At 40.7% G+C, this 24,621-nt stretch overlaps 2 protein-coding genes and 2 pseudogenes across 2 annotated transcripts; all 4 read right to left on the reverse strand.

Moving 5' to 3' along the window:
- Positions 1 to 1,394: 1,394 nt before the first annotated feature.
- On the reverse strand, positions 1,395 to 2,635 carry LOC140559749 (adenosine receptor A1-like). The gene is made up of 2 exons (XM_072683355.1): positions 2,304 to 2,635; positions 1,395 to 2,076 (listed from the first exon to the last, which is right to left on the reverse strand). Exons 1-2 carry the CDS (start codon positions 2,633 to 2,635, stop codon positions 1,395 to 1,397), a joined length of 1,014 nt encoding a protein of 337 aa, XP_072539456.1.
- A 7,065-nt stretch (positions 2,636 to 9,700) lies between these two features.
- Positions 9,701 to 11,663, reverse strand: LOC140559627 (adenosine receptor A1-like). The gene is made up of 2 exons (XM_072683173.1): positions 11,335 to 11,663; positions 9,701 to 10,280 (listed from the first exon to the last, which is right to left on the reverse strand). Exons 1-2 carry the CDS (start codon positions 11,661 to 11,663, stop codon positions 9,701 to 9,703), a joined length of 909 nt encoding a protein of 302 aa, XP_072539274.1.
- Positions 11,664 to 12,126: 463 nt separating this feature from the next.
- Positions 12,127 to 13,231, reverse strand: LOC140559750 (adenosine receptor A1 pseudogene; annotated as a pseudogene).
- Positions 13,232 to 17,638: 4,407 nt separating this feature from the next.
- LOC140559751 (adenosine receptor A1-like) lies at positions 17,639 to 20,834 on the reverse strand (annotated as a pseudogene).
- Between the last annotated feature and the right edge of the window lie 3,787 nt (positions 20,835 to 24,621).

The following is a 24,621-nucleotide window of genomic DNA, read 5'->3' on the forward strand; positions in this document are numbered from 1 at the left end:
TAGTGTATTCATTGTACCCCTGGTCAAAATATATGTTAGGCAAGTAACAGATTTTGGCAGGTTTGGGCACCCTGCATGGTCAGTACTCAACAACACCCCCCTTCTGCATGATGGTTGATCCATCCCCATGCTTCACAGAAAACTTCTGGTGCTGACTTTTGTGATAAGGGAATATGTTCATCTGATGAAGGTTGGACAGTGCACCACTACTCCAGAATCTGTTGAATTTTCTTGAAGGTCTTTTGCAGTCAACCAGGGGTTTGTTTGGCCTTTTTTGCAATTCTACAAGCAGGTCTCTCACAAAGTTTTCTTGGATTTCCAGAGCAGGATTTCACCTCGACCATTTCTGATAAATTCTACAAGCAGGTCTCTCACAAAGTTTTCTTGGATTTCCAGAGCAGGATTTCACCTCGACCATTTCTGATAAATGCTGTTTCTTTACAGTGAGCAAACCAAAGACCACAGTTGCAAGGAAAAGGTGGAGGAAGAAATCTTGGGAGGAACCAAGACTCATAAGGTGGACCCATCTATCCTCCTCTGATCAGGACTATTTATAAATTATTGATAAAAGTCACCAAACCACCTAAACTGTGCAGATTATTATATTTAGATTGGTAGGCAGTTTCTTAGAGTAGCTCATGGCTCCTGATTGTTGGAACAAGATCTTTTGCTAATGATGATTTTCATTACCAATCAGCCATAGCCCTAACACACTAATTAAAGTCTAAGACCTCGTTAAAGTTATTCAAGAGCATAAATCTCTCGAGGTGCCCAAACCCGTGCAGAATGCTCCTTTCCTTTTTTTTTTTTTGCTGTTAAATCACACCAAACAAAAATAACACATTGATTTTGGTTGAAGAATGTTTCATATTTAACTTCCATGCCTTTATCTTCTGCTTACTGGGACATTCACAGTAACAACCATTTTACCAGGTGTGCCCAAACATGTACATGCTACTATTCATACACCTCTCACTAACTTTTTCAAAAGTTTAAAGAAACTCCTGTTCACATACTGGACGGTTGCTCAGCTGCTGATCAGGATCAGACTGAGGTACTTGTTCAGCATGGTATTCGTATATGCCCTGCTGGCCAAGGAGTGTAATTGCAACCCCTCATTAAAAATACAAAACTCCTGACGGACACAGCAGAGCCTAATGTCAGTTTTCCCAACAAAGAAAACATGCAGAAAACACAATCAAAGAAAAGAGCATTTTGTACAGGTTGGCATATAAAGATAAGTCATTGTTATGACTTATCAAAGTGCGATAAGTGACAAAAGGATCATTTGGAGAGTCTGGTTTCTGAACAACAATACAGTTTATACTGTTTATTAAAGCAGGATTTGGAAACATAATACATAATTTCTTGATCTGCTTCGTACAATCTTTGTTTTACAACTCTGAGTCCTGTGTCGTGTTGCTATTTTTTGTACCAATGTTGTTGTTTCTACTGCTGTCAGCATACTTCTGTTTAGTCTTCTGCTGATCTTCTCCACAGTGGTAAAGTCTCAACCACAGCGTCTTAAACGTTTCTTTAATCTTAGAGATCCTGAAGGCATAGACCAAGGGGTTGAAAGCTGAATTAACATGAGACAGGACAACACCGCTGTGAGTTACAGCAGAGGACAACTCTATATTATGACCATATAAACTGACCGTGAGCATGAGGAACAGGGGGAGCCAGCAGACAGAAAAGAGAACCAAGACCAGAGCCAGTGAAGTGGCCAGCTTGTGTTCTTTACGGTAATCTGTGCTGTGCTGTACCGTAGTCTCACTTATATGAGCTCTTAACTGCCTTCTAGTGGTCAGAAAAATGTAGAAATACAACCCAGTCATGATGGCCAATGAAGGAAGTAAAGAGCTGAAGAATATCAAGTTTACAAGATATGGAGTTGGGATAATAGTTAGAAAGCTGCATTCGAAGCTGGTGGAGTTTGTATTGTTTTGGTTTGTACTGTCCGAAGTGTTGTAGTTGTTCCATCCAAACATAGGGATAAAACCCAAAACTGCAGCAAGCAACCAGCAAAGAGCAACCATGATCCAAGAGCGTTTCGGAGTGACTGTAGTCTTATACCTGGAGAAAAAGAAAAGGACAATCAAACCTTTTATTTGGGAAAGAAGTAAAAAATTTGAACTTATTTACTGTAATTCTTCCATAAAGGAATTAAATGTAGCAGCTCATGTTCTATCGTATTAGTTTAGCTTCATCATTTCAATAAAACACCAAGAACCACCACATTGCTCTAGACATGGGTGCTTTTCAAGTACTGAATCCAAAAAAATAGCAAAAAATAAACTCACGTGAGAGGGATGCAGACACGGAGAAAACGGTCCACTGCGATAGCCAGGAGTACGGCGACAGAAACTATCTTTACCATAATGAAAATGCAGCACATTAAAATGCAGGCATGAAAAGAGATCTTCAAATTAATGTCCACCAGCACAGACATGGGGATGGCCACAGACCCAACCAGAAAATCAGCCACAGCGAGGGTTGTGATGAAGCAGAAGGTGGGTTTTCTGAGAGCTCCACATGTCCACACGGCCCAGATCACCAACACATTTCCCACGCAGCACACCACAGCAATGATCGCTTCAAGAGGTACATAGCTCCATCTAGCACTACTAGCCATGAAAAGGCAAGAGAAAGAGATCCAGCAGAAGATAAAGTAATGGTGAAGTATTAGGAGCTGACTGTTATCTGGCTTCCTTGTAAGCTTTGAGAAAAGCAGACATGACGTTTTGAAGAACTTAAATAGAGCATTTAACCACAGACCAAACACCAATACCTCCCCTAGCAACAAACATTTATATAGAAACTAGAGGAATTGTGCTGACTATGCTCAAATGACAAGGCCAGAATGAAAGACACAATAAAAATCAATATAATAGGAGAATTTATGATGGAATTTGAATAGTAGTATAATAGTATATAAAGCCTGATTGTGGGGTTTTGAGAATGCTGCATTAAGCCTTTTCACTTGTTCCTAATCACTAATTCAATGTCTATGGACAATACAACTCCTCTTCCCTTTCCTAACCTACACCCAAAACAAAATACCAGGTATTGTGTCTCTCCTTGCCAAGATGTGAGTGGATAGCCAACCCTCCTATCCTAAATCTATTGAGTGCCTTCCAGAGATGCACAGTGTTCCTCACAGGTATGGCTAAAGATAGCATCAACACAAAGCACAGAAACAAAAGCTAACATTTTAGCTTACCTCAACGTTTGGGTCATCATATTCTGAAATTTTATGGGGGCTTCGTTGACACCAAATGGCAGAACTGTGAACTGAAAAAAGCCGAATGGTGTCTAACATAATTAATTCCTGGCAATCACTGCATGTTTCAGGGAAAATGTAAATCTAATTTACATAATTGTCCACTTATCCAAAACATACACTGTAAAATGTAATTAAACAATAGTTTACTGAATATAAAAGTATACTTTTGCCCTTTGATGTGCAGTGTAACTGTAAGCAGTCTGTATTTCTGAACATCCCAGGAAAAACAGCTGTAACTCGAGAAAGAGATGAGTGAAACTTTCAGGTCAAGATACACAAGCCACAATAGCAGATTTAAAAGGGGTCCATTTTTAAGGTCATATTTTATGAATTAATGTTTTTATTTATTTATTTGACAGAAACAACACACATGAACATTGCTATACTGGATAAATGCACTGCATGTGCTCTGTAAACAGCTTTTACATAAGACCAGTTGGCAGTCTCTGTATCTGCTCAGGCAGGTAAACCGAAATAAGACCAATAGATAAAACAGTATGTACAACAATTACAACACAACTAATTTAAAACATCCACATTCATCTGGATGTCTGCGCCTGCCTATGTACATTTAAGTATCTGACCATTTCTGTTCAAGAATGTGAATAGATTGTGTTTGTCACTGATCACCACCAGTTACATCCTCAGGAAGTGGCTGTGTTGCATTATAGGATGCACTTTGAAGACAGCACTGACTACGTATTGTAAGGTTTGCCCACAGCAGTATGTCATCAGAGATTCTTTGTATGTTACTGTAAACAGTTAAGCAAGTACACATTGACCTGATTTCCAAGTAACACCCCTATGACCACAGCTTTCTTTAAAAAGGGACTATTATTTAGGATTATTATCCCACTGTAGAAGTCATCCTCTTTTCATCCTATTTCTTTTTTACAGATGATGTGATGTTTGCTTACGAAATGTGTGTGTACTTAACTGAATCCAATCTTCCTCTCTATCAGTGAAACGTTCTCGGTGAAACACAGCCATGTGTTGCAACACACGCCTAAAGCATGATTGATCCACCACCATGTTTAAGTCAAGTCAAGTCAAGTCAAGTCAAATTTATTTGTATAGCGCTTTTTACAACTGTTGTCGTCACAAAGCAGCTTTACATAATTATTACTTAATAAAGAACAGAGACAGAGAAGAAAGAAGAAATAACATGAAGCGTCAAAGATCCCCGTGAGCAAGCCAACGGCGACAGTGGCAAGGAAAAACTCCCTCAGAGCTGGAGGAAGAAACCTTGGGAGGAACCAAGACTCACAAGGGGGACCCATCCTCCTCTGGCCAGACTGTTTTAAACATTAATGATAAAAATTACCAAACCAGGTACAACAGAAAGTTAATAGTTGTGATATTAATAGTGTCAGACAGGCACGAGTCCATCTAGGTTTCAGCACGGCCACCAAACAGGCAGCAGCGGCTGGCGGGTGAGCCATGGGTGGTGGTGGGTTGGGGGGGGGACCCGCTGGCTGGACTGGTAGGTGGCAGCTGGTTAGATGCAGGTAGAGGGGACCTCAGCGGGCAATCTTCCTGCAGATCGGGCTGGGTGGCCATTTACTCGGGGAAGGTAAAGAGAGAGAAGTTAGTTCTAAGAGGAATTTTATGGAGTGCAGAGAATGTTGATCATCAGCATCTGGGTATGTCTAATGACTCCGGCAGGTCTGATTATCACAGCATAATTAAAAGGAGAGAGCCAGAAGGTAACACGGACACGGGCGTACCCTGAGAACACCAGCATCTATCTGCTCCACCGTCAACAAACCTGAGTGATCGCGTGTAAGCAGCGAGACGACAGCTCCAGCATCTCAGAGTACTACAATTCCCTGGGTCCGCGAACCCCTGGACCTGCAGCCCTTATCTAAGAAACATTAATTACCAAAAGCTAAACTAAACATAGAAGTTTTCAGTTTAGATTTAAAGATTGAGACTGTGTCTGAGTCCCGAACATTATCTGGAAGGTTATTCCAGAGCTGGGGGGCTTTATAGGAAAAGGCTCTTCCCCCTGCTGAGGTTTTCTGAATTTTGGGAACGCGTAAGAGGCCAGCACCCTGAGATCTAAGTAGTCTTGATGGTTCGTATTATACTATAAGATCCTGCAGGTACTCAGGAGCGAGGCCATGTAGGGCTTTATATGTTAATAAAAGAATTTTGTATTCAATACGGAATTTAACTGGGAGCCAATGAAGTGCTGATAGAACTGGACTGATATGGTCAAATTTTCTAGTTTTAGTAAGGACCCTGGCTGCAGCATTTTGCACCAGCTGAAGTTTATTGAGGTTCCTGCTGGAACAACCTGACAGTAATGCATTACAGTAATCTAGCCTTGAGGTAATAAAAGCATGTACTAGCTTTTCTGCGTCTTGTAGTGATAAGGAGTTTCTTAGTTTGGAGATGTTCCTAAGCTGCATAAAGGCTGTTCTACTAATATTAGCTATATGTTGCTCAAATGATAAATCTGAGTCGAATGTGACGCCAAGATTTTTAGCTGCTAAACCAGGAATGATGGGAGAATCTGCCAAGTCTAACATTAAGTCTGATAGTTTATTTCTAGAGTCTTTTGGACCTAAAAGGAGAACTTTGGTTTTGTCACTGTTAAGGAGAAGGAAGTTATGTGACATCCAGAGTTTTATATCCTTTACACAGTCCTCCATTTTCTGTAATCTAAATTTATCGTCAGGTTTGGCTGATATATAGAGCTGTGTGTCATCTGCATAGAAGTGGAAATTAACGCCATGTCTGCTTATAACTGAGCCCAGTGGTAACATGTATAATGTAAATAATAGTGGTCCTAAAATTGAGCCTTGCGGAACTCCATATCTTACTTCTGCGTAGTTTGAAGATAAATCGTTTATCTTTACAAATTGGAAGCGTCCCGTTAGATATGATTGGAACCATGATAGGGCTGTCCCTGTGATTCCAACCATTTTCTCTAATCTTTCTAGTAATATAGAATGATCTATTGTATCAAAGGCTGCACTAAGGTCTAGTAGGACTAATAAAGATACGTAGCCTTGATCAGAGGCAAGAAGGAGATCATTCGTAATCTTCACTAGGGCTGTCTCTGTGCTGTGATTGAGTCTAAATCCAGACTGGAATTTCTCATACATGTCATTTTTACTCAGGTATAAGCAGAGTTGTTGGGGCACAGCTTTTTCTAATATCTTAGATACGAATGTTAAGTTTGAGATGGGTCTATAATTAGATAATACGCTAGGATCAAGATTTGGTTTTTTGATTAAAGGTTTTATAACTGCTATTTTAAAGGTTTGGGGTACATGCCCAAGGCTAAGGGATGAATTTACAATTGTTAGAAGAGGTCCGATTATAATTGGGAGAATTTCTTTTAGCAATTTAGAGGGAATCGGGTCGAGTGTACATGTTGTACAATTAGCTGAGGATATAATTTTTTCTAGTTCTGGCTGTGGAAGTGGGTAGAAGGCTTCCAGCCTTTGTTCTACAACTAAGTTTTGTTCTAAAGCAACTACATCGGGTGACGGCCATGTTTGATTTAATAAGCAGGGTTGGATTTGTTGTCTAATATTTTCTATTTTATTATTAAAATAGTCCATAAAAACATGACTAGTTAAAGATGTTGGGATCTGGGGTTGAGTATCTGCCTGGCTTTTAGTAAGTTTAGAGATCTCATTAAAAAGAACTCTGGGATTGTTTTTGTTTCTCTCGATCAGCGAGGCCAGATACACTGAGCGAGCTTTAATGAGTGCCTTTCTATATTGACTAAGGCTGTCCTTCCACGCAGAGTGGAACACCTCTAGTTTGGTCGTCCGCCATTTACGCTCTAGTTTCCGCACTGTTTGTTTTAAGGTACGAGTTTGATCACTGTACCACGGTGCAAGCCTTTTTTGCCTCATCATTTTATTTTTAAACGGTGCTACTTTGTCTAAGGTTGATCGGAGGGTATTCTCTAGATCGTTTGTTAATTTGACGAGCTCCGTTTGGTCTGACGGAGTGTAAGCTAAGGTCGATAGGGGTGGGAGATTTTTAGTATACTGTACAGCTGTCATTGGTGTTATTAACACCATGCTTAACAGCATCTTCTTATAGCCCAGTCATTTACAATTACATTTATGGCATTTAGCAGACGCTCTTGTCCAGAGCAACTTACAAAGTGCTTTGCTATTTACCCAAGAAAAACCTCAGCTAGTTAGAATAGACTAATAGTTCAAAGATACCTCTAAGCTTTAGACACTACTAAGCATAAGTCAATAAGGTGACCATAGTACTCTATTCTTCCAAGTATTCTCGGAAGAGGTGGGTCTTCAGTCTGTGTTTGAAGACAGCGAGCGACTCGGGAAGCTCGTTCCACCACTTTGGTGCAGGACAGAAAAAAGTCTGGACGCTCGCCTTCCGTGGATTTTGAGGGATGGCGTGGATTTTCAAGCTGAGCCGTACTTGAAGCTCGAAGGGCTTTTGGTGTGGATCGGCTTTTGACCATTGCCATCAAGTACGGAGGGTCTGGCTGGTCCGTTCTTGGCTTTGTAGGCCAGTGTCAGGGTTTGCTCTGCATGGCAATGGTTTGCATCATACCTTCAGGGACGCTCATACCAGGTAACGTGGCAGGGCGACACGTCCGCTCCTTGTAGTCTCTCCACTGGCGTTCCACAAGGCTCGGTTCTTGGTCCTCTTCTTTTCTCACTCTACACTCACTCTCTTGGTAAAGTGATATCCTCTCATGGATTCTCTTACCACTGTTACGCCGATGACACTCAACTCATGCTCTCTTTCCCACCGTCTGACACACAGGTTTCTGCCCGTATCTCAGCATGCCTCACCGACGTCTCTTCTTGGATAGCGGCTCACCACCTCAAACTCAACCCCAGCAAGACGGAGCTGCTGTACATCCCGGGAACTGCTGGACCAAGAAAGGATCTTGCCATCACCTTTGAGAACTCACTGGTCACTCCTTCTACAGAAGCTGGAAGCCTTGGTGTAGTGATGGATGATCAGTTATCGTTCTCAAGTCATGTTGCAAACGTAACTCGGTCCTGCAGATTTCTTCTGTACAACATCCGGAGAATTTGACCCTTCCTCCCTAGAGAGGCCACCCAGGTGCTTGTTCAGTCTCTCGTCACTTCCAGACTTGACTACTGCAACTCTCTTCTGGCTGGTCTCCCTCTGCACACCATCAGGCCCCTGCAACTCATCCAGAATGCAGCGGCACGGGTCGTCTTCAATGTCCCAAAATGTAGCCATGTCACTCCACTGCTGCGTTCTCTCTACTGGCTTCCTGTAGCTGCCCGCATCAGATTTAAAACCCTGACGCTGGTCTACAAAGCCAAGAACGGACCAGCCCCTCCGTATCTGATGGCAATGGTCAAAAGCCGATCCGCACCAAGAGCCCTTCGAGCTTCAAGTACGGCTCGGCTCGACCCGCCATCCCTCAAAATCCGTGGAAGACAAGCGTCCAGGCTTTTTTCTGTCCTGGCACCAAAGTGGTGGAACGAGCTGCCCCTGGGTGTCCGAACGGCCGAGTCGCTTGCGGTCTTCAAACGCAGACTGAAGACCCACCTCTTCAGAGAGTACTTGGACAAATAGTTCTATGGTCGCCTTATTGTATTGTGTTTAGCAATGTCTAAAGCTTAGAGGTATCTTTTGAATTATTAGTCTATTCTAACTAGCTAAGGTGTTCTTGGGTAAATAGCAAAGCACTTTGTAAGTCGCTCTGGATAAGAGCGTCTGCTAAATGCCGTAAATGTAAATGTTTTGAATCTGATGTGGGCAGCAGCTACAGGAAGCCAGTGAAGAGAACACAGCAGTGGAGTAACATGGCTGAGTTTAGGGACATTTAAGACGACCCGTGCCGCTGCATTCTGGATGAGTTGCAGGGGCCTGATGGTACGCAGAGGAAGACCAGCCAGAAGAGAGTTGCAGTAGTCAAGTCTGGAAGTGACGAGAGACTGAACAAGCACCTGGGTGGCGTCCTGCTCTGTTGTCTTTAAACAATTTCATTTTGAGTACTAGGCAACTGCATAAAGGAGTATTTGACGGCTGATTGTTAAAGGGATGAGAGTATTTATACAACTTTGATTTTGCATCACCTGGCCTGTCCTATTAATAAATGTGAAGTCAACAAGCTAATTAAGGTCTGAGACTTTGGTAAAAGTTCATAACAAACCTTAATTTTACAAGACAAAAATAAAAAACTAAAATTAAATTAAATTGCTTAAAAAGAAACTTTAATCTTTAACTTAATGTGTTTGGAGAATCAGTCCATCTTCTACTCAATTAACAATTCACAGTAACAGACATTTTAACCAAGTGTGTCCAAACATTTGCATGTAGCTGTACATCAATCACATTGTGTGTTTGGGTTTGGTTCTAAAATACATCTCTCACTATGGTTAGCAGTTTAAAGAAATCTTTCTGTTTGCTCTCCTGCTGATCTTCTCTTCAGTGGTAAAGTCTCATCCACAACCTCTTACATGCCTCTTTTATCTTGGGGATCCTGAAGGCATATACTATGGGGTTAACAGCTGAATTAACATGAGACAGAACAATACCAATGTGAGTGATAGCAGAAGACACCTCAATATTATGACCATATAAACTGACCGTGAGCATGAGGAACAGGGGGAGCCAGCAGACAGAAAAGAGAACCAAGACCAGAGCCAGTGAAGTGGCCAGCTTGTGTTCTTTATGGTAATCTGTGCTGTGCTGTACCGTAGTCTCACTTATATGAGCTCTTAACTGCCTTCGAGTGGTCAGAAAGATGTAGAAGTACAACCCAGTCATGATGGCCAACGAAGGAAGTAAAGAGCTGAAGAATATCAAGTTTACAAGATATGAAGTTGGGATAATAGTTAGAAAGCTGCATTCGAAGCTGGTGGAGTTTGTGTTGTTTTGGGTTGTACTGTCCGAAGTGTTGTAGTTGTTCCATCCAAACATAGGGATAAAACCCCAAAGTGCAGCAAGCAACCAGCAAAGAGCAACCACGATCCAAGAGCGTTTCGGAGTGACTGTAGTCTTATACCTGGAGAAAAAGAAAAGGACAATCAAACCTTTTATTTGGGAAAGAAGTAAAGAATAGGAACTTATTTACTGTAATTCTTCCATAAAGGAATTAAGCAGATGTGGAAAGTAACTATGTATATTACAAGTATGCCGTATATGTATATATGTAAGTACTCATAACTGTCATGACTGACTAGGTCGTGACTAGGCGGGATGAACAGGGGTAAACACAGGAAAATACAGCAATAATACTGGGACTAATGAACAAACAAACACAAACGTGACAACAGAACGTGAGCAACACTAAAAGCATCACCCGAGGCTGGTGGAACCTAAGGAGCTAAGCTTGATTGTGACAACTGAAAGGGGAGGTATAACCAAAACACAAACTACTGGCAGGTCCAGAGGAAAACAGGGAATAACATAAACCACGCTCGTCAGGCACAACAGAACTTACTTGACATGACTAAGGAGCTGTGAGATCAGTCGCTGAACCCCAGAGGCGACCCACGGACAAACCTGAACCTTGGCACGCTCGTGAACGGTATAGCCGAGTAGAACTGGAACATGAGGGACTCCCACGGACATCCTCGTGAAATCTATCACTAGACACTTGACTTAGGAACTAAAACAGACGCCAAAACACACCAGGATGGCTCAGAGTGAATAATTCTTGGCAATGAGACTGCTAGCGTCCACTCCCTAAATACCACAGCCTCGGGTGAACCAAATCAAATCAATCAACATAAGAGTCTGTGATCAATGATGTGAACCATGAACTTGAACTGAAAGTCCGTAAATAGAGACATGAACAGAACGCGACACGGACATGACAATAACTACAAAGTATAAGTACTTATAACTACTTCATTAATGTATTAAAGTACATTAATGAAGTAAAGTAACCAAAATATTTTCAAACTATAGTCTTGCACATTTATTTAAGCATGGGTCTCGTCCTCTTCTGCCTTTTCTGGGATTATGTGGAGCAGCTGACTTAGCATATTTCATTATCCTAATAACTTAATGAAACCAAGAACCAGATTGTTTTGAATCTAAAACAAAGTACTCACGTGAGAGGAACGCAGACACGGAGAAAACGGTCCACTGCGATGGCCAGGAGTATGGCGACAGAAACTATCTTTACCATAATGAAAACACAGCACATAAAAAGACAGGCATGGAAAGAGGTTTTCAAATGAATTAACAGCACAGCCAGGGGGATGACCACAGATCCAACCAGAAAATCAGCCACTGCAAGGGTTGCAATGAAACAAAAGGTGGGTTTTCTGAGAGCTCCACATGTCCACACTGCCCAGATCACCAACACATTTCCCAGGCAGCACACCACAGCAATGATCGCTTCAAAAGGGATGTAGCTTAGTCTAGCACTGCTAGCCATTAAAACACTAGAAGAGATCCAGCAGACAAGACAGTGATGGTGAAGGATACACAGCTCGCTGTTACCTGACTTCCTTATGAACTTTGGAGATGAATCACAATCAACTTGTACAGAAAATGCAACCTCAAACCAATCAGTTCCACCCCTAACTACACACACTTACATACAGGCAAGAGAAATTGTGCAAATAAAAAAGGCCAAAATTAAAGACAACATAAATCAATATAGCAAGGCAATGTCAAATTTGACATAATTTTAAAAGTAAATGAAGACTGTGGGAAACTACCGTGTTTGGAATTAATGTTTTGGAAATAACCTGATTAACACAGGAAGTCCAAGAGGAGTTGCAAAACCCACAAGTACTCATGAGGCTGCCATTACAATCAGATAATGTTTGGTCAGTGTGGCTGATTCAGAGATGCTGGTTGAAGAGTGTACCAGAGTGTACAATCAGTAGTTTGCATTAGGTAATGCTCTCAGCCTCATTCTGTTTGCTCTCCTGCTGATCTTCTCTTTAGTGGTAAAGTCTCATCCACAACCTCTTACATGCCTCTTTTATCTTGGGGATCCTGAAGGCATATACTATGGGGTTAACAGCTGAATTAACATGAGACAGAACAATACCAATGTGAGTGATAGCAGAAGACACCTCAATATTATGACCATATAAACTGACCGTGAGCATGAGGAACAGGGGGAGCCAGCAGACAGAAAAGAGAACCAAGAGCCAGTGAAGTGGCCAGCTTGTGTTCTTTACAGTAATCTGTGCTGGGCTGTACCGTAGTCTCACTTATATGTGCTCTTAACTGCCTTCGAGTGGTCAGAAAGATGTAGAAATACAACCCAGTCATGATGGCCAACGAAGGAAGTAAAGAGCTGAAGAATATAAAGTTTACAAGATATGAAGTTGGGATAATAGTTAGAAAGCTGCATTCGAAGCTGGTGGAGTTTGTATTGTTTTGGGTTGTACTGTCTGAAGTGTTGTAGTTGTTCCAGCTGAACATAGGGATAAAACCCCAAAGTGCAGCAATCAACCAGCAAAGAGCAACCATGATCCAAGAGAGTTTCGGAGTGACTGTAGTCTTATACCTGGAGAAAAGGAAAAGAACAACCAACAGTTTTATTTGGGAAAGAAGTAAAAAAAATAGAACTTATTTACTGTAATTCTTCCATAAAGGAATTAAATGTAGCAGCTCATGTTCTATCGTATTAGTTTAGCTTCATCATTTTAATGAAACACCAAGAAAAACCACATTGCTCTAGACATAGGTGCTTGTCAAGTACTGAAGTACGGCGACAGAAACTATCTTTACCATAATGAAAACGCAGCACATTAAAATGCAGGCATGAAAAGAGATCTTCAAATTAATGTCCACCAGCACAGACATGGGGATGGCCACAGACCCAACCAGAAAATCAGCCATCAGGGTTGCAATAAAGCAGAAGTTGGGTTTTATGAGAGCACCACATGTCCACATGGTCCAGAACACCAACATATTGCCCAGGCAGCACACCACAGCAATGACTGCTTCAAGAGGTACATAACTCCATCTAGCACTACTAGCCATGAAGAGTCACAAGAAAAAGATCCAGCAGAAGATAAAGTGATGGTGAAGTATAAAGAGCAGGCTATGACATGACTTCCTTGTGAGCTTTGGGAAAAGTATGCCGTCATACAATGTATGATGTTTCAAGAAGCAAAAAGGATATTAATAGAACATTCAACCACAAATACAAAAACACCCCTTGCAATATTCATTTATATACAGATTAAAGGACTGACTGGGCTGATCATGTTTAAAGGCCCCAAGGCAACAATGAAAATTTAAAGCAGGAGTTTTGGGAACTTGCATGATGAACAAAGAATGTAAAGTTATAGCTGACAAGCTGAAAAACAAATTTAACCACCAAATTAACCAAGCTACCATCATTTTCTCTTTTGCACTGACAGGTTCTGATACTGCATACTGCACTAGTATGTACTCTACACTTCATACTGTATTCTATAATTACTTAAACAAACTGGTCATTACTAAAGAACAGTTCTCTTCTGAGTTCACTAAAGGCTGCAGCACCATCTGTGCTCTTTACCTCGATAATTTAAAGACTGATTCATAAATAATCATTTTTCAAGTAAATTCAAATGTATTTATTTTGCACTTTTCACAATTAATGTCACAAAGCATGTTAACAGAGATCCAGGTCTGAACCTCTTTTAAGCAAGCCAGTATCGACAGTGGCAAGGAAAAACTCCCTCAGATCAAGAGGAAGACACCTTGAGAGGAACCAATACTCCTGAAGCATACTTTTAATATAAATTTGTATTAGTTCCTCTACTCTCTTTAAAAATTAAACATTTTCTAGCTAAACACTATAGCACACTCCACATGACTGAATAGATAACATGGACAAAGTTCCAGAATAGGAGTCTTTCAAGTTAGTTTGATGTGTCCTTTTTGGTCAGGACATCAGGATATGCATCATGGTAAACCCACACTGTAAAAAAGAAGCACCTCCAATTTGTTTGCCTGATTTGTGAATTTGAGTCACTGAAACAAGGAATTCTGAATTACGTTTTATGAAGGAAGAGATTTAGGTCAACAGATTTTACCCTGATATCATGCCAGCAATATTCTCTGTGTTACCTGAACAAGCAATTTTGTGTAGCACACGGTTTGTTAAGCTTTTGCGAACCTGGACAAAGGCACTTGAATGGACGCGATAGGGCGTCTCAGTCTTGAGACGTGCTCCCACATGCATTTTCTGAAACTTGTCCATTCCCATTCCTGATTTCTCATTTCTATTTGCATATTGGGTTTGAATCTGCACCTCTTTACTCACAGTCAGTGTGTAGTCATTCCTCCTACGCTATCCCCTCTTAGGAATGCAGTTTTTTGTAATGATTGCCTGATGACTGGCTGACCTCAGTTTTGAAGCAAGTTACCACTTTCTGAATTACAGTGTGTGACCTTTCTGGCCCAGTATTGCAGTGTTCACTTTTGCACACAATCAATAATTTACTGAACATAAAGTTTGTATAAATCTTAACATAAGTTACGATATAAGAATAGAAGTTCTACAGCCTGAACAAACTAATAATTGTCTGAACTAGTCTAAATCTAAGTCTAAATCTAATTTGGCTGAACAAATAAATCTACTTATTAATGACTACCATTGCAGTTGCTGAGATAATTTAAAAATCTTAAAGCCTTAGAAATGTCTTACAGTTTTCTGAACAGTTTCTCATTACAGTGCAATGTAGATGTACTTATCAAGGCAGACAGCCAGCCCTCCTATCTTAAATCTATTGAGTGTCTTCCAGAGATGCACAAAGTGTTCCTCACAGGTATGGCTAAAGATAGCATCAGCATCCATAAACACTGGCAAACATTTCTACTTTTCTGAAGATCTGGTCTATCATCTTCTGAAAGGTTAAAACCAAATGGCAAAACTGTAAGCTAACACATAGTAGTGTAGCGTAGTGGGCAGTAACACTGCCCTCCCTGTCCTTGGTTAGGATTCCTGATGCTACATTCTTCTACCCGTGTAACATGATTCACATGCAGGTCACTCTGGACAAGAGTTTTACAACAATGCAATTCTTCTTTGTGCTGCATATTGCTCATCTTAATATTACACTGCTCAAAAAAATATATACCCCTCTAAAGAAGATGCTCTGCAGTTGGTGACCACGGACCAGTACACTAGGAGACATGGTGTGGGCTGTAGGAGGGAAACAGGGCCACTACCTAACAGGAGGAGCAGTGCCAGAGCCCTGCAAGATGACCTCCAGCAGGCCACCAAAATCTGTTTCTGCTCAAACTGACCCTCAGACTCCACGAGGGTGGTATGAGGATCCGACGTCCACAAGTGGGGCTTGAGCTTACAGCCCAACACCGTGCAGGGTGATTGGCATTTGCCGGAGAACACCAAGATTGACAGATTTGCCATTGGCGCTCTGTGCTCTTCACGGATGAGAGAAGGTTCACAATAAGTGCGTGTGACAGATGTGACAGAGTCTGGAGATGCCGTGAAGAACGTTCTGCTGCCTGCAACATCCTCCAGCATGACCGGGTTTGGCAGTGGCTCAGTAATGGTGTGGGGAGAAATTTCTTTGGAGGGCTCTGCTCGCCAGAGGTACCCTGACTGCCATTAGGTCCCGGGACAAGATCCTCAGACCCATTGTGAGACCATATGCTGGTGCGGTTGGCCCTGGGTTCCTTCTGATGCATAACAATGCAATGCTCATGTGGCTAAAGTGTGTCAGTAGTTCTGGCCTGCCCATTCCCCAGACATGAATCCAATCAAGCACATCTGGGACATCATGTCTCATTCCATCCACCAACTCCAAGTTGCACCACAGACTCCCCAGGAGTTGACCGATGCTTTAATCCAGGTCTGGGAGGAGATCCCTCAGGAGAACATAGCCTTCTGTTGTAATTAAGGCTGACTGAAATGATAGATTTTGTGAACGTAGCTTTAAGTAGTATTTTAAATATAGAAATCTTTGAAGATTATGAGTCTAAAATTCATTTAACACATACAAAACCTCTAAGAATGCAAAGCAACATCTTCAGGAATTAAAAATATACAATATTAGCTTATTGTTAGAATCAGAATCAGAATAAGAATCACTTTATTGATCCCAGGAAAGAAATTACAGTTGTTACAGTTGCAACCGCTCATGTAAGAAAAAACAGAATTACTTCACTGCAAATTAAGAGTATGGTCTAGGGCAAGGGTTGGCAATGAGTGCTGAAGTCCAGCACAGTTTGCTGACTTCCCTGATCTAGAGGTGAGGTGAATCAGGTGTGCTCGACCACGCACAAAACTGTGCGGGAATTCTGCCCTCCGGGACTAGACCAGGCCAGACCAATGGAAGTGGGCGCTCTTACAAGACCTTCTGCTCGACCGAACACAGGACACCATGTAATTGCATCAACCAGTATAGAGTTTTTTATTAATATTGTTCAGTAGAAGAAATATTGCTTCAAGGGTGAACATACACCAACATAACAAACGAAACAAACACAGAAAACTCAACTAGCTACATCAGATCTACCCAAACTCCCTGTTCATAAAACAGGAGTATGTTTGGTCAGTGTGGGTTGATCTGAAGAGGTGTTCCAAATCATCAGAGGGGACAAGCCCTGAAAGTCTCTTTCTGGATCGAACCTTCTTAGTCTCTTTTTAGATCAAGAGCGGCCCCTGGTGGCCAATCACATTGTAACACAGACACACAATAACACAACACAAAAGCAGCGGGTAAACCAAAGAAGTATTACGACCAAGGGTCATAATCTTCCACTTTCAACTCAAGAAAAGGGATGTGCGGGTCATTAAAAGCTGCAGGACATGTAGAAAGTTCTGCCTCCTGCTTTGAAAGAGAGTAAGACAGAGAGAGTCTTCAGTGACTGGCCAGCAGGCATTACTGGTATCAAGAGTTTAATTAATGGATTTTTTACTTAATGTGTCACAACCTTTTCAACACAGGCTTATTTTGGAGCAAATTTGTAAACCAGCATGCTATTGATGCTACTGATGACAGGGTTGTGGGTTCAATACCTGGGCTCGGTGAGCTGCCACTGTTGGGCCCTTAAGCAAGGCCTTTAACCCTCTCTGCTCCCTTGGCACTGTAGCGATGACTGGCCACTACTCCAGGCATGTCTGCTTACTGTTCTTACTACTGTGTATGTGTGTGTTCACTGCATAGATGGGTTAAAGGCAGAGTCCAAATTACATCTGTGTCCAACACTAATGGTAAATATTCATGTCTTTGTATTGTTGATATGAGGAGTTAACTGAAAAAGAAATATTTATTGCTATTTATTTATTATTTATTATATAATAGCATATTTATGAGATTCTGATCAATCACTACATACTAAAGATTATGTTATTGCTTTTTCTAGCTCATAATTTCTTAAAATGTCTTCAAGGAAAACTTTAATCAGAAATGATACCCTCTCAGCTGCTCACTGTCTCTCAGACTGTGACTCCTGAGTTTTTGCACCACTATTTCTTGCATTGCTGTTTCTACTGCTCTCAGCATCATTCTGTCCACTTTCCTGCTCCTCTCTTCCATGGTAAACTCTTACCCACAGATTTTTACATGCCACTTTTATCTTGGGGATTCTGAAGGCATATACTATGGGGTTAACAGCTGAATTTACATGAGACAGGAGGACACCTATGTCAATCAAGGTTGATGACACAATGATATTGTCACTATAAAATTGTATAGTGTGCATGACAAATAGAGGAAGCCAACAGACAGCAAAGAGAACCATGACCAGAGCCAGGGAAGCGGCCAGCTTGTGTTCTTTATGGTAATCTGTGCTGTGCTGTACGGTAGTCTCACTTATAGGTGCTCTTAACTGCCTTCTAGTTGTCAGAAAGATGTAGAAATACAACCCTGTGATGATGGTCAAAGATGGAAGTAAAGAGCTGAAGAATACAACATTTACAAGATATGAAGTTGGGATAATAGTTAGAAAGCTGCATTCAAAGCTGGTGGAGTTTGTATTGTTTTGGGTTGTACTGTCCGAAGTGTTGTAGTTGTTCCATCCGAACATAGGGATAAAACCGCAAAGTGCAGCAATCAACCAGCAAAGAGCAACCACGATCCAAGAGCGTTTTGGAGTGACTGTAGACTAATACCTGGAGAAAAAGAAAATAACAATCAAACCTTTTATTTGAGAAAATAAAATAAACTTATTTGCTGTAATTTGTACATTATAACAGGTTGTTTGTGTTGTAAAGCCTCTTTACAATTTTAATAACAGTATAATAGGTTATAGTTGGCCAAATCTTTATCACATTTTAGTTAAAAATGAATAAATAAGTAAATACACACATGGACAAAATTGTTGGTACCCCTCTGTTAATGAAAGAAAAACCCACAATGGCCAGAGAAATAACTTGAATCTGACAAAAGTAATAATAAATAGAAAATCTATAAAAAATTAACCAATGAAATTCAGACATTGCTTTTCAACCATGCTTCAACAGAATTATTAAAAAAAAATAAACTCATGAAACAGGCCTGGACAGAAATGATGGTGCCCTTTACTTAATATTTTGTTGCACAACAATTTGAGGCAATCACTGCAATCAAACAATTCCTGCAACTGTCAATGCGACTTCTGCACCTCTCAGCAGGTATTTTGGCCCACTCCTCATGAGCAAACTGCTCCAGTTGTCTCCGATTTGAAGGGTGTCTTTTCCAGATGGCATGTTTCAGCTCCTTCCAAAGATGCTCAATAGGATTTAGGTCAGGGCTCATAGAAGGCCACTTCAGAATAGTCCAATGTTTTCCTCTTAGCTATTCTTGGGTGTTTTTAGCTGTGTGTTTTGGTTCATTATCCTGTTGCAAGACCCATGACCTGCTTTCTGACACTGGGCAGCACATTTCTCTCTAGAATCCCTTTATAGTCTTGAGATTTCATTGGACCCTGCACAGATTCAAGACACCCTGTGCCAGATGCAGCAAAGCAGCCCAAGAACATAACAGAGCCTCCTCCATGTTTCAGAGTAGGGACAGTGTTCTTTTCTTGATATGCATCATTTTTCCATCTGTGAACATAGAGCTGATGTGCCTTGGCAAAAAAAAAATTTCTCATCTGTCTTCCAGAAGCTTTGGGCTTGTCAATATGTAATTTGGCAAATTCCAATCTGGCTTTTTTATTATTTGTTTTCAACAATGGTGTCTTCCTTGGTCATCTTCCATGAAGTCCACTTTGGCTCAAACAATGATGGATGGTGCGATCTGACACTGATGTTCCTTGAGCTTGAAGTTCACCTTTAGTCTCTTTAGAAGTTTTTCTGGGCTCTTTTGTTACCATTCATATTATCCGTCTCTTTAATTGGTCATCAATTTTCCTCCTGCGACCATGTCCAGGGAGGTTGGCTACAGTTCCATGGAGCTTAAGTTTCTGAATAATATGTGCAACTGTAGTCACAGGAACATCAAACTGCTTGGAGATGGTCTTATAACCTTTACCTTTAACATGCTTGTCTATAATTTTCTTTCTAATCTCCTGAGAAAACTCTTTCCTTTGCTTCCTCTGGTCTATGTTGAGTGTGGTACACACCATGTCACCAAACAGCACAGTGACTACCTTTAGCCCTATATATAGGCCCACTGACTGATTACAAGATTGTAGACACCTGTGATGCTAATTAGTGGACACACCTTGATTTAACATGTCCCTTTGGTCACATTATTTTCAAGGGTACCATTATTTTTGTCCAGGACTGTTTAATGATTTTACTTTTTTAAATAATTCTGTTGAAGCATGGTTCAAAATCAATGTCGGATTTTTATTTGTTCATTTTTATGGAATTTTATTTATTATTACTTTTGTTAGATTCAAGTTATTTCTGTGACCAATGTGGGTTTTTCTTTCATTAACCGAGGGGTACCAACAATTTTGTCCACGTGTGTAAATAAATGAAAAATGATCATCGATAGGGCTTCTTTCATCTGAAATACTGAAATCCTGATACACCCTACATACACTATTTGGACAAAAGTATTGGGACATAACTCTTAATCATTGAATTCAAGTGTTTAAAGCTTATGGATTTCAACTGGGATACCATCAAAGCTCATGTAGGTGTGATGTGTAGGTGCCCAAATACTTTTGTTCATATAGTGTAACTTCAAGAAGTTCAAGAACATGTATACACTGAAACAGGATGTTCATCAGGTCCATGGTGCAACATTAAACAGGACTATACAGACTGCAGATATGCAGCGCAACATTGTACATACAGGACTTATGCTCAGAAAAAACAGTTACATGAATTTGATTGAATCTGAAACAGTTCAACTTACGTGAGTGGGATGCGCACACGGAGACATCGGTCCAATGCGATGGCCAGGAGCAAGACCACAGATGTTATCTGCAGCATTAGCAGAACACAGCACATGAAAAGGCAGCCGTGAAAGGAGGTCTTTATATGGACATCCAACAGCACAGCCATGGGGATGGCCACAGATCCCACTAGAAAATCGGCTACGGCAAGGGATGCAATGAAGCAGAAGGTGGGCTTTTTGAAGGCTTTGCATGTCCACACTGCCCAGATGACCAACACATTGCCCAGACAACATGCTACAGCAATGACCACTTCAAGCACTATAAAACCCCATATAACATGACTAGCCATGGAAAGATGAAGAAATCCAGCAGAAGGTGCAGTTAAGATGGGGTATACGGAACTGACAGTGACCCGACTTCCCTGAAAGGTCTTGCGAGAGGTTTTGTGAAGCAATGAGAGTCAAGAAAAGTCAACCCACTCACACGCACAAATAATACCCACAAAACACACATCTGTTAACAAGTAGAAGTAACTGGACTGAACGGGTACAATTAAAGAAAGAATTTAAAGACTGTCAACCTGCATAATATGAGAATGCAAGATCTGAAGAATTCAGTCGCTTCATATTGCTCATTTAAAAATCAATAAAGCCAGTCTAATTAAAAATGCACCCTGTTTTGAATTAGTATGTATGAGATTCAGCCTTTGGAAATCACCTGATGAATACAGGAAGTCCAATTATAGATGAGCTGCGAAAACCACAAGTACTCATCAGGCTACCACATATAGAGACAGAAATTCAAAAGTACAGAACTGACAGGTGAAGAAAGTATTTCATTTTCTGTTTCACAACTTTTCAACAACAAACACAGACCCCATTCCTACCTTGTTAATATTTAAGGATGGTGTTATGGTGTCAAAAGACATCCACCCTAATGTATAATGTAGTCTAGCCACATTCCTAACCCCTAGTTCTTCTATGTCTGTGGTCGCTACAACTTTAATCTTCCTCACTTTTTCAAGCATTCCTTATTATGTCTCTCCTTGCCAAGGCCTATGTCTGAGTGAAACGCCAACCCTCCTAAATCTATTGAGTCTTCCAAAGATGCACAAAGGGTTCCTCACAGGTATGGCTAAAGAAAGCATTTGCACCAAACACAGAAACAACAGCAAGCTGATGCCAAATGGAAGAACTGTGAACTGAAAGTAGCCAAATGATGTCCTAATGCCATCAGTTCAGAGCTATCAACTTAGTGTACTGTTAACCTCAACCATCATAATAGGGATTTTGAGTGTGGCATGATTGTTGGTGTCAGATTAGCTGGAATTTTCTAGCACAACAGTCTCTAGAGTGGCAGTTCTGCAGACAAAAAGGCCTTATTGATGAAAGTCAGTAGAGAAGGTTCACAAATGGTAGGTTCAGAATTCTCCCCAACAGCAGAATTAATATTATTTATTATGATCCAATCTAATCGCACTCAGAGCTACACGTCTTCTGGCCACAATTAAGCTTTGTATCAGGAGATCTAACAAAATGTATATTTATTGCATCAGCCATAGCAACACTGATCAGTGTATTTACAGTAGCATTAACTACATCAGAAAACAACAGTTATGTCAGGTTTTATTAAGTAATCATATCAAAATAATTGGAGAGGATCCTACAAATAATGTAATTGGACACACCTTCCAATGAATGCATTCAGCTACTTGCTCCCCTTGCTGACACAAGTGCAATATCCTTGATTGAACCGACTGTGGTATGGAGTTATGGCGGCATGCAAAAATTAATGACATGCAGAAAGAAAACAGAGCCTTAATCTTGCTTTTATAATCTTTAGCAAAACAAAAGCTATGGCAAATATTGACAGATTAGAAACAGATTTGCAGATTTTAAAGTCTCAGAAATCAGGGATAATATCAGAACAGTTTTTGATACTGCATCAATACAGGCCTTTAGATGTAAGTCTACAACATCTGTGTTCACCACACTGTCTGCAAGAGACAATGCCACAGTCCCGCAGAGATTCTCGTAACTAGAGGTGGGTAGAGTAGCCAAAAACAGTCTACTCACGTAGAAGTAAACACAGTCATTTATGTAATGCAGCTTATTACACAATGAATTCACCACACTGAGCCCTTCATAATTAGTTATTTATAGTTTATGAACAAATTCTTTAATAAGGCACAACGCACTGTGCTGTGACCTTTCAGGAGTATGAAGTGTGACATATTATGTTCTTCTTGTTGTAGATATATGATAACAGCAGGGTTTTCACAACAATGTCTCTTGTGCAGAGCTGCTGGTTTCTGTGGTATTTTCTGCTTTGCAGTTTCTATTTCTGTCAGCATTACTCTGTATATTATTCTGCCCAGTTTGTTGCTCCTGCTCTGTACTATGGCAAGGTCTCCCACAAAGCTTCTTATAAGCCTCTTATATCAACATTTGGCAAATTATAAAATTGTGCTGTTTATTTTATAATAAAAGTAATGACAACAGCCTCCTTTGCTAGGCAAACAGACAATTCTTATTACACGTCATACACTTACTTCGTCTTTCATAACATAAAAATCTCCACACCATCACTGTGGCAATTGCAAAGGCTCACCCTGAGGCATATCACTATTTATGTCAGCTAAATCAAATATCCATCTTTATAAATTCTCTGATTCTTCAAACCATGTACTAACACTCATTAAACATTATCTCCTCTAAACAACTGGCTAAAGATCTAAAAACTAAAGTAATTGATGCCAACAAGGCAGGGGACGGCTATTGGAAGATGACCAAGTGTTTCCAACATGTAATTTGTACAGTGTAGTCTGATATTAAGAAATGGCAATTTTGAGGAACTGTGAAGGTTTAGAGGAGATGATAATAATCTCAGAAGGTGCAAGATTGTAAAGAAATGTGGAAAAAATCAAACTACAAGAACAATGAATTTTAACTGCTACAAAAAGTGTTAGCAGGCTATGATTTCAGTAACACTGTTTTATGAGTAACACAGCAACAGCATATCAATGCCGTAGCAGCGGCGAAGCACCTGAATACACTGAGGTAAATATCTTGAAGATGTTCGGTTGAGGCTTTACTGACATTCAGTAGAGCTACTGGTGATCTGTTTCATAAAGTAGACTTATTGTCTTACTTTCATTAGGCAGAACCTAACCTAATCCCAATCCAAAACCTGACCCTAACCCTAACCCTAACCCTAATCCCAATCCAAAACCTGACCCTAACCCTAACCCTAACGCTAACCCTAATCCCAATCCAAAACCTAACCCTAACCCTGGTCCTTATCCTTATCCTAACCCTAATCTCAATCCAAAACCTAACCCTAGCTCTGGTCCTAATCCCAATCCTAATCCCAATTCAAAACCTAACCCTAACCCTGTTCCTTATCCTTATCCTAACCCTAATCTCAATCCAAAATCTAAACCCTTTTCCTGGTCCTAATCTTAACTTTAATCTCAACCAAAACCTAACTCTGGTCCTAATCCTAACCCTAATCATGATCCAAAACCTAACCCTATCCCTGGTCCATATCCTAACCCTAATCCCAATCTAAAACCTAACCCTATCCCTGGTCCTTATCCTAACCCTAATCCCAATCCAAAACCTAACCCTATCCCTGGTCCTTATCCTAACCCTAATCCCAATCCAAAACCTAACCCTAACCCTGGCCCTAATCCTAACCCTAATCCCAATCCAAAACCTTACCATAACCCTGGTCATAATTCTAACCCTAATCTCAATCCAAAACCTAACCCTAACCCTAGTCATAATCCTAACCCTAATCTAAATCCAAAACCTAACCCTAACCTTGGTCATAATTCTAACCCTAATCCCAATCCAAAACCTAACCCTAACTCTGGTCCTAATCCTAACCCTAATCCCAACCCAAAATCTAATCCCAACCCTCACTCTGGTCCTAATCCTAACCCTAATCCCAATCCAAAACCTAACCCTAACTCTGGTCCTAATCATAACCCTAACCCTAATCCCAACCCAAAATCTAATCCCAACCCTCACTCTGGTCCTAATCCTAACCCTAATCTCAACCCAAAATCTAATCCTAACCCTCACTCTGGTTCTAATCCTAACCTTAACCTCAACTAAAACCAACACCTAACC

The sequence above is a fragment of the Salminus brasiliensis genome, chromosome 7 (genome assembly GCF_030463535.1).
Source record: "Salminus brasiliensis chromosome 7, fSalBra1.hap2, whole genome shotgun sequence".
NCBI classification, from domain to species: domain Eukaryota; kingdom Metazoa; phylum Chordata; class Actinopteri; order Characiformes; family Bryconidae; genus Salminus; species Salminus brasiliensis.